The sequence below is a fragment of the Malus sylvestris genome, chromosome 6 (assembly GCF_916048215.2).
Source record: "Malus sylvestris chromosome 6, drMalSylv7.2, whole genome shotgun sequence".
Taxonomy (NCBI): Eukaryota; Viridiplantae; Streptophyta; class Magnoliopsida; order Rosales; family Rosaceae; genus Malus; species Malus sylvestris.
In genome coordinates this window covers 28701472-28712060 of record NC_062265.1, presented here as the reverse complement: position 1 = coordinate 28712060, position 10589 = coordinate 28701472, and the positions used below count along the sequence as shown (strand labels likewise).

The window sequence follows — 10589 nt, the reverse complement described above, 5'->3', positions numbered from 1 at the left end:
AAAGTTGTTAGTTAAACTTCCGTGGTGAGCCTCCATTTGTAATTCGAGAGTATTTTTGTTCACTATCATTTAGTGTGGTGTATGCTCACCACTATATTTATCACTGTTAGATAAATTTGAATTTCGTGATTCGTGTAGTGGATAGGAACAAATATTAAAATTCAAACTCATCTAACAGTGATAAATAATGTGGTAATAGGGTGATGAGTGAGTATACGCCACACTAAATGGTGATGAGCAAAAATGCACTATTTGTAATTCGCATTCAATCCTAAAATTTCCTTTGTTGTCCTTTAAATAAGGGGAGTAAAGTTTTTTCAAATCATATTAAGAAACTTAGAACATCTATCGTATGATATAGTAGTTAATTAGAGTTCAACTAAATTGGATTTAAAAAACAAACTTCAACTGAAACTCCACGTCAATGGTTAGGAGGATGAGAGGTGAAGGAGATGACGTGCCTAATTCCTTAGGTAGGCAGTATTGGGATCAATCCACAAACCAAATAAGGACATGTATGTAGCTACTTTGCAAATTAAGTTTCGGCTTATTGAATCTTTAGTTGGTCATAGGATCCTCTGAAGGCCACCCATTTTCTATTTCAATTTTGTTTATGTCGGTAGCTAATCTTTTTTCATCATACTAACTCATACCAACTCGTTTATAAGTGCTTTTAAAATTGTTGTAAGCGGTTTTAATAAAAATGTTTTTTAAACCAATCTTTAATAAAAACGCAAGCAAATATTGAAAAAGAACTTAAAATGCTTCTTACTGGTTCCGCAGACTCAAGCTTACTTCATTTTCCATCTCTCTATTTTTCTTTATGTTCTCTCGCCCAGCTAACCAGCAAGCTCTAACTTGCCCTACTATTTGATTTGAACCAATGACTCCCGCCGTATGAAAGCAATGCTCTAACCCAGGGGTGGTTCGGTATAGGATCCCATACTGAAACCCTTGTCCCGATTCCCAAACCAAATTTTTCAGAAATCCCAATTTGAATACCGATCCCAAACCAAATTTTCGGGAATCCCAATTTTTGGGAATCCCGAAATAGTTTCGGTATTTCGGGACAAATCGGGAATCCCGAAATGGTTTTGGGCTTTTGGGCTTTTGGACTAAAATTTGACATATTATGCTTATGTAACTCATTGAATGAATTGTTAGATTGTGCAAACATATCAAGCAAGTCTCATTCACATTCTTGGAAGTGATAGATTGTGCAAGCTGGTTAGTCTGAGACTGAGAATCTATTGCATCTCTTGCTAGTTTAAATGCAAATATAATCTCATATCGGGGCACAAGCATTGGATTGCAAACTGTAAACTTTGCTTGAAGGCTCTTAACCTGACTGACAAGCATTGCTACCTTGTGCTGCTTTGCTTTCCATTTACCAGTAATCGGCATATGTAAAATACATATTTACAATGCCAACAAGCTTCATTTATTAGCGTAAACATTAAAGAGACTCAAGCATAGTAACTAGATGATCCAACATTCTTGGTTTCGACATAAATAAAACAACATTGCTTACATCATATCATAATTCATAACATATTTCATTCTCTGTAATAAGTTCAAACCATAAAGTTCCTAATCAATTACAAAAGAATAATATATATGTATAAATATATATATAATAATTAATAATATATATTTTTGGTTCGGTATGGGATTCCCGAAATATCGAGAAATCAATCCCGAATCCCGTACCAAAATTTCGGGATCGGTTCGGGATAGCATCCCAAAAATTTCGGGAATTTTGGTTTGGGATCGGGATTTTTGGGAATTTTTTCCACCCCCTAACCACTGAGTTTTTTTTTTTTTTTGAGAAAGTACGATAATCATTAAAAAGAGAAATACGTACATAAAGAGGATAGGGTGCTAACAATGGGCCTCAATAAAAATCTTGTCGGGGCTTTCAACCTGATCGAAGGAAAAAATGGTGTCCCGCACCAATTAAATATGAAGACTATCCTCAATTAACAAATCATTAATAATATTAGGAGATTCTTCGAACCAAGAAAGTGAATGATCCAGCGTAAAACTCCACCTTGCAAGACGATGTGCCACTTTATTCGACTCTCTAGGTCATTTATTACTTCATTGATATTTATCTATTAAAGTGATTTATCAATTACGAAATTCAAGGATACGGTTCAAAAAGCGAGGCCGAAACAAGCTAACTACCTAGTCCTATGGTCGTAGCTACGTGAGATACTTATCGTTATATGAGAATACAATCAATGGAATTAACAATTAGATATTCATATTCCACTATTCCTATATGAACTCTTGGTTAACAAAATAAGTGTGCCTTCTCTTGAGAGGCTAGCGTTCGTTCATGGCTACAATGGTCACTTATGTTATGAAAGGGAAGATCAATCACCCGATTCTGACCGTAAACCATGTCAAACCAAAATTGATCAATATGTAAACGGAACGGATTCAAACTTCTCCTAAAATAGTTTCCTTACAAAAAACACATAACTAGCGCTTATTGCAAGAAACACTTTTACTTTAGAAACTAAAAAATATTATCTAAAAGCGCTTATTTTAAAAGCACTTCCAAACTATCCCTAATAAAGTAAAAGATTTTTGGGTAAATTACATTTTACCCCATCAAGTTTGGGGTTGATTTCAATTTCTTACAACATATTTAAAACATTTCAATTTCATACATTTACTTATTATTTTATTTCAATTTCATACAACCATTAAAAAATCTGTTAAGTGATGAGGTGAAAAATAAGGGATCCTTATTTGTGCGGACTTGGCTTGGCTGCCACATTAAACAAAAAAAAATTAATTTTATTAAAAAAAAAAAACCCAAAAATCCCCTTCTCCTCACTATCCTCTCACCCGTCTCCCTCACTCACTATCTCGAACTTGGATCGTCTGCCCTCCCATGTCGGTGCCCTCCTCGTACTCTCCTGTTTGTGTGGTCATGGTTAAACTATGTCAACATTTTATATTACTATTTTTTTTGTTTGATTATTTTTATAAAAATATAATATAAAATATTGACGTGGCTTAATCGTGACCATACAAAACAGAAGAGAGGAGGGCAGACAATATCTCTGTTCTCACCCCCTCATCCATCCCTCTTCTTGCTCGTCTTCCTTAAACACTCTAATTTCATGTGCCAATCCCCAGCCACATCTCCGTCGACCTCAACGTTCCCTCCGCCGCCTACTGGCCCTCCCACTCTTGCAGCCGCGTCGAATCACCTTGTGCGGTGCAAAGCTGCAAACTTCAGTTGGTGTTGCAGATTCACACAGGCTCAGACTTGAAATCGGACAAAAAAAAAAAAGGCTCGCCTCGAGCCGGAGAGTGAGGAGATGGGTCAAATGGTTCAACTTTGCGGGAATATCTCCGGATAAGTTGTTGTAGGACTAGATCGAGGCGGTAAAGATGGAAGAGAGAAGATATGGAGGCAGGAAAGTCACTGGAGAGTTTGTTGTAAGAGAGGAATAGGAGTTTGAGGGCGGTGAAGTTGGAGAGGTCCGGAATGGGGCCGGAGATGCGGTTACGCTTGATGTTCAGATGGAGGATGGTTTGGATCTGGAGATAATTTATAGATGTTGGGTGTGTAAGGTTTAATTTCAACTAAAAATTTAAATGCAAAAGCCAATTTCGTTGATTTTTTGGTTTTTAATTGGAACCCAAATCCTGTTTCAAACTTCTTGCTTGGGCTAGTTTTGTGAAGAAGCCGTTTGATTATTTTTTTCCAAACTCTTGTTGCAGACAAAGTTTCTCAAAGCCTTGTTTTATGTTTGGGGTTACAATTTGGGGGGAGGTGGGGAGAGAGAAAGAGACAGGAGGAAGAAGAGAGAAAAATGAGAATTGGAAAAGGTGGGAAGGTGGGGTGGGGCGGAGGCATGGAAGAAAATGCCGATAATATCGGCGAAATATCGCCGATATTATCGGTTTTTCGGGGGATGGATATTTTAAGTGGTATCCGAATGGTTTTCGTCCAAATATTGCGATAATATCGCGATATTTTGGAAATATCGCGAAATTTTTTTGAACGGTGCAATCGGACTCCGAGCCGAACGCCGGAGATGGTGTGCCTATTCCCGAGCTGATTTCGTCCCAAAAACCTTGCAAAAACACGATTTTTAACATCAATTTCACATATAAACTTCAGATTTCACGCATGCAAGAGGTAATCAACATAGGGTTTAGTCGGATCTCACCTGAAAACTTGGGTGTGCCTGGGTGTGGGTGCGATCGGGGAAGCCGAGCTTCCTCTGCGCGTCGCCGTGCTTCCCAGAGACGGAGGAGAGGGAGGGAGAGTTCAGGAGGGTGGTGGAGATGCTGCGTTGGCATCGGGGTGGACGGATTTAGGTGTGCCTGGGTGTGGGTGCGATCGGGGAAGCCGAGCTTCCTCTGCGCGTCGCCGTGCTTCCCAGAGACGGAGGAGAGGGAGGGAGAGTTCAGGAGGATGGTGGAGATGCTGCGCTGGCATCGTGGTGGACGGATTTGGGTGTGCCTGGGTGTGGGTGCGATCGGGGAAATGAAGTGAGAGAACGAGAGTTCGAGAGAGAGATAGAGTTGAGAACTCTGAGAGAGTGAGGGGTCCGAGAGGGACTCGGGAAAAGAGAGAGAGATAAGGTGAGGGTTGGTGGGCTGCCACGTGGCAGCGTGACAGAGAGTGAGAATCAAGATGGAGGGTCCATATTAGATTAGGATAAAGGACTCAATTGCATAATTTATATAATTTCAGAAAAAGAGTGAAAATATAAATTAATCTGGGGGTCTAGATTAGATTAGGATAAAGGACTCAATTTCAGGGAAAAAGTGAAAATATATAATTTCAGGGAAATAGTAGAAGTTGTATTTATTGGTTAGGCATATGGAAATGCAAAAAATTGTTTTTCTAATGATTCTAATCAATTTCAAGAAAAATAATGAATTTATAAGGGTAAGATGAGTCTATAAAAGTGATATAATGAGTCTATAAGAGTGTCGGTCAGTTAGACAATTTAGATTTTTTTAATCATTTTTGCCAATTGGCTTGTTATCGCCTTTTTTTATTATCAAATTGGATTATTATTCATTAAATTGGATTATTATCAAATTGGATTATTCATTAAATTGGATTCTTATCAAATTGGATTATTATTCATCACCATGTTTTATATTAGGATTATTTTTTTATGAAATTGGATTATTATTCATTAAATTGGATTATTATGAAATTGGATTATTATTCATTAAATTGGATAACTACTCTTCACAATACACTCACTCTACACATAGAGATGATGAAGATAGTGAAAATTTTGAACCTCATAGGAACTCTATATGGTACTAAGTCACTTATGTATCTTACCATGCAATGTATAAAGTGTAAAATATTGTACTAATTCATTATATATAAATGATTATGGTGTGTTTAGACTTCTTTCATTAATTACTACATATTTTATACACTCACAATGTTTGTCAGCTCGCTATATAATCAACTTGATAATGTTAAATCCATCATGCAATGCATTTCTTTCCAATTTTTTGTGATAAACTAATAGATAATTGACTAAATAAACATCCTACAAAGTTTCAATAAAAATTTCCAAGTTTTTCTTACAATTTCCGTGGTTTCCATGTAATTTTTATCGATATCGATATTTTACCGATATTTCCATCAATATTTTCGTGTTTTCGGACTACCGATATTTCCGATATTACCGATATTTTCTTCCTTGGGCGGAGGAGAGAGGGAGTGGATCGGGGGATGTTTCTGGGTTTGATTGGTTTTTATTTTTTTTTATTTTTTTAAGGATAAATATTATAATATTTTAAATGTATAAAAATTTATTATTTTTGCTACTAGTACAAATATGTCAACACGTTAGCTTTTAACGGATTAATGAATGAAAAATGTAATGGATGTATTATATTAAAAAAAATAATACTTGAGGTATGAAAGTGAAATTTTTTGAAAATGTTGTATGAGATTATAATAAACCTTAAACCTGAGATGTTAAAGTGTATTTTACCCAAGATTTTTTTTAAATTGTAAAAAATCCAGTGCCTTTTGTTCCCCAATATTAACCACACGTATTAACAAATAAAAAAAACACAAACAATCTCCCCCTCTTGGAAGGCTGGTGCGGTGGTCTTATGCTGAGTTAGAGCAACTCCACCATTGGAGCCCTTTCCCCTGGCAATCCACTATTCAATCCACCTAGTGAACAGTAACTGCTTTTAATAAACAGTAATTGCCATTTGCATCTCCACCCTTGGAACCCTCCCTCTGGCAATTGGTAATAAAATATTAATATTTTTTTTCTCATCCAATCCATAAAATATTATTATTTTATTTATTTATCTCTCTCCCTCTCTCTTCTCTTCACCGTGGCTCCTCTTCTTCTTCACCTTTTTCACCCTCGCATTCACCCTCACCTCATCAGCACCACCATCCCCCAAACCCTCCCCGCCTCCTCCCTCACCCCCACTTCCATACTCCCCATCCCGCCCGCCGTCCTGGACGCACCTTCGTACTCCCCATCCCAACCGCCTCACACCCTCACCCGCCTCACCACCCTTACCCGCCTCACGCCCTTACCCACCTCACCGCCGTCCTGGACGCACCTGCAGAACCTGACAGAAAAAAATATTAAAAAAGGCGTCTGACGTCAGATCCACCTCAGGCGCTCGGGCTGGCACGAATCCACCGTCCTGGCGCTCGGGCCTGCTTGGGCTCCATCGCCAGCTAACGCTAGACTTCCTCCCACCGGCCCTCGGGCCCTTTCCTGGAGCCTGTCCCCTGAGCAACCACCAACGGTGGACTTGCTCTTAGGGTGGGCGATGGTTGGGTAGAGGGAGGCATGAGAGATTTTTTAGTATGATTGGCACATAAGGTGGTACATCATGTGTCATTGTACAAATTGTGCGATATATATGTTAAAAAGTTAATAACTTAAAAAATAAAATTTTCTGCCATTTACATAAAAGCACATGGTGTATCACTCGTATTCCTGTCATAATTAAAAATTTCTCAGGAGGAGGAGGTTGAAGGTTCAATGGCAGGATGGACAAGGATTGTCTGCCCTCCCTTTTTTCATGCCCTTCCATGTGCTTCTATTTGTGTGGTCACGGTTAAGCCATGTCAACATTTTATATTACTATTCATTTTTGTCTTATTATCTTTATAAAAAAATAATATAAAATGTTAACGTGGCTTAACCGTAACCACACAAAACAGAAAAACATGGAAGGGCATGAAAAAATGAAAAAATAGAAGGGAGACAATCCTTGAAAAAAGTACAAGGGTACTTTGGACCGAAAATTCTGGGTCCGGATGCAGCCGTTCCTCCGGAGTCCAAATACCCTCCCCTCTATCTAGCGGTTTGGACTCCCGACAAATCAGGGATCTGAGATTCTGATAACTGATTCCGGGCGGGCCCTACCTAAATTTTCATTCCCCAAATTTAGTCAACGCCGGAATCACTGGGGAAAGAATCTGATTCCGTTTCTTCTGCTCGCATTCCCGGTTTGGTCCATCGGTTGAAAAACCCTAAACCGCCTCAAACCACGCCCAGAGGGAACTCACCACTCCAAGTCAGTAACAATTTCTCGCTCAATTGATGAAGTTTTATTTCGTTTTAGTACTAAATCACACGCGATTAAATTCCAATTACACTTTAATTGATGCTAATTTTGTTTGTTGTTTAATCTGTTTGTCTGATTAGACAATTCCTTTTGTATCTGTATTTTTCATCATTATTGTTGGGAATCGATCCTCGGTACAATGGAGAATGCTCTGCCTTTAATATGCTTTGAGAAAAAAAGTCAAACTCAAGCCAATAAGACTCTCCGCTTTGCAAAGGTCAGGGAGGAACGTCTATCGTATGCAACTTTAGGGAACGCAGCTTTACATTTGCACTTTGCAAATAGGTTGTTTCTATGACTCGAACGCGTGACATTTTGGTCACAAAAAGGCTCGCCCTCGCATATTGTTATGAAACTTTAGGAAAATTTTCATTTTTATTGTTTTATTGAACTGGCAAAGTCATGAAAGTTAGTTAGGAGTGTGGGTTTGCAGCTGTTAGTTAGTTAGTTACTGGAATTGGGCGGGAAAAGTGAGAGAGCATTCTCTTATAAATGCAGCAAAGGTGTTTGGTTTTAAGTCTCTGAGAAAGAAAATTAAGTTATAATTAAGTTTTTTCAGAGGCTTTCCCTGCAGCTAGAAGTTCCATTTGTTATTATTTTTGTTGTGATCATTCAAGATCATCTTTTATCACGATTTGAGGTCATGAATGATCACCTTCGTCAGTCCGGAGGACACTTTTGGGTATGTTCGTTATGTTTTGGAGCTTTAATTCTTCTGTTGACATCTTACTATTTTCTCACAAGCTTTTTTTTTTTTAAATGTTTGTATTTGTTGATTGCCATGTTGTGGATTTGTCGAACTAGCGATTTCTGTAGGTTTCTTGCATTGGTTATCTCAGATTGCCACTTTCTTGAATGGGAGGAATGTGGAACTGTCGAGTTTTGTTCTTTCAGACTGAGTGCTTTGTGTTGGTCTAACATATGGAGGCACTTCTTGTATGCTTTGTGTATTCATTTGGATTGATATTTTTCTGGGAAAAAAGCTGTTCTTGGTATAAAATTTCCCTCGTTATCTTTTTTTCACTGAGTGGGAAAAGTGTTTATTGTTGTTATTGGAGTAATTAAGAAGCTGTCTTGTGTAGATTGAAAGTTAAAATCTTTTGGTGTTTTGTTGAATTGGCCCTCAATGAACTCAAGCGGGATTAAAGATCATGTAAAGAACATAAATGAATATGTTTTTCTTGAGGAAGTTTATGGTGCAGTAAATCTTTTGGTGTTTTCCATCATGGCTGCCTTTTCTTTTAGTACTTTGGGTGTGTGGATCAGGGGTTCGAATTCATTACAGATTCGTCACTTCTTTTTTTAAAGAAATTGAGGCACTTTCCCAGTTTTTCTTGTTTTAAATTGTTTTGATCAATCGGAAATCAAGGATGTTTATGAACTCATTGATATCTTTTGAATAGGGTATGACAAGCTCTGAACCTGCGAGTCCAGAGATTGAGCAACAAGCCAATTCTGCCCCAAGGAGGCCTCGGATTCTACTTGCTGCTAGCGGAAGTGTAGCTGCCATAAAGTTTGGCAACCTATGCCATAGTTTTTCAGAATGGGCAGAAGTAAAAGCAGTTGCCACAAGAGCATCTTTGCATTTCATTGATAGAGCATCACTTCCCAAGAATGTAATCCTGTACACCGAAGAGGATGAATGGTCCACCTGGAACAAAGTTGGTGATAGTGTGCTTCACATTGAGCTCCGCAGTTGGGCTGATATCTTGGTTATCGCCCCATTGTCAGCAAACACACTAGGCAAGGTAATATTCGCAGTCTGGAAATATTGTGACTTTATAAAGTTGTTTTTGCTATGAGATGAGATGGGTGAGAATTTGTTTTACTAGAAACCGCGTCACATCAGCATGTTACTCAAACTATTATTTTTTATCGCTTCTGTTTGTGTTTCGTTGGAAGAATGAGTGATGGAACTAATCTCCCATGTTGTTCTTGTAGATTGCTGGGGGATTGTGTGACAATCTACTGACCTGCATTGTACGAGCATGGGACTACAGCAAGCCTTTCTTCGTTGCACCAGCCATGAACACTTTGATGTGGAAGAATCCCTTCACGGAGCAACATATCATGTCGATTGATGAACTTGGAGTTTCACTCATCCCACCTGTGACGAAGAGGCTGGCTTGTGGAGATTACGGGAATGGAGCAATGGCAGAACCTTCTGTGATTTATTCCACTGTAAGGCTCTTTTTCGAGTCACGAGTTCAACAGAGTGGTAATATCATTCAGCAACCAGTATAATCGTAAAGCTGCCATGTTGAGATTCAACAATAGAATTTGACTTGAGGTCCGATGACAGAATCTGGTTTGGCATCCATAACATGCTAGAATTGTCGTTGCGGGTTCTCTGATCTTGTCTTAGGAGTTGAATTTATAGGAGTTTAATTGGATTCGGCTTTTCACTTTCTGATTCGGCTCATCATTTGGTTCTAATCTCAGAAGAAGTTATCCATGTCCCAATGCAGTTGGTTCTGGATTGTGATTTATGCTTGAATAATGTCCCTTTTGAGTCTTATATTATCCGCAGTTGGCTCTAGTGAGTGATTCAGACATGAGATTGATCTTATCTGAAGGTACTGTTTGTCCACGTCAGTGACTGTTAGTCGTTGATGAGTGTGGATTCCATAGTTGGACAACATCTGTTTTATACATTTATTGACTGCTAACAAAAACACTTAATTGTTTCGGATTGCTTTTGAAAGTGCCAAAAGCGCTTTATGAACAATCAAAAGCTCTTTTAATAGTGTTTGATTGAAAATTTTATAAGTACTTACTAAATAAGCAAGTGAAGAACTTCCAAGTGCGCTTTGGATTTCAATTTTCTAATAAGAAATGTGTGATACTATGCCCACTGACCTACTTTTTCACTCATATTTTACAGGTTTATTATCTATCTTTTAGTTATATGATGAGTGAGAAAATATAAGTGAACAGACATAATTATTTATCTTTTAGATATATGATGAGTA

The 10589-nt window shown here is 38.2% G+C and overlaps 1 protein-coding gene across 2 annotated transcripts; it reads left to right on the top strand.

Annotated features, from left to right (window-relative positions):
• The first annotated feature begins 7261 nt into the window (after window positions 1-7261).
• On the top strand, window positions 7262-10423 carry LOC126627264 (probable phosphopantothenoylcysteine decarboxylase). Of its 2 annotated transcripts, none has more exons than XM_050296735.1 (3): window positions 7262-7566; window positions 9021-9365; window positions 9559-10423. In XM_050296735.1, the coding sequence occupies exons 2-3, from the start codon at window positions 9024-9026 to the stop codon at window positions 9859-9861; spliced, it is 645 nt and encodes a 214-aa protein (XP_050152692.1). In that variant the 5' UTR covers window positions 7262-7566; window positions 9021-9023; the 3' UTR covers window positions 9862-10423. The 2 variants fall into 2 exon arrangements, with proteins under 2 accessions (XP_050152692.1, XP_050152691.1); XM_050296734.1 differs by lacking the exon at window positions 7262-7566 and adding an exon at window positions 7670-8299.
• Window positions 10424-10589: the final 166 nt, after the last annotated feature.

What these genes read in the sequence shown, in the direction of transcription:
- LOC126627264 (XM_050296734.1), top strand. Translation starts at nt 8,261, where the DNA reads ATGAATGATCACCTTCGTCAGTCCGGAGGACACTTTTGG. An exon ending in AGTCCGGAGGACACTTTTGG is followed by an intron (nt 8,300 to 9,020) that starts GTATGTTCGTTA and finishes TCTTTTGAATAG; the next exon opens with GGTATGACAAGCTCTGAACC. An exon ending in CAGCAAACACACTAGGCAAG is followed by an intron (nt 9,366 to 9,558) that starts GTAATATTCGCA and finishes TTGTTCTTGTAG; the next exon opens with ATTGCTGGGGGATTGTGTGA.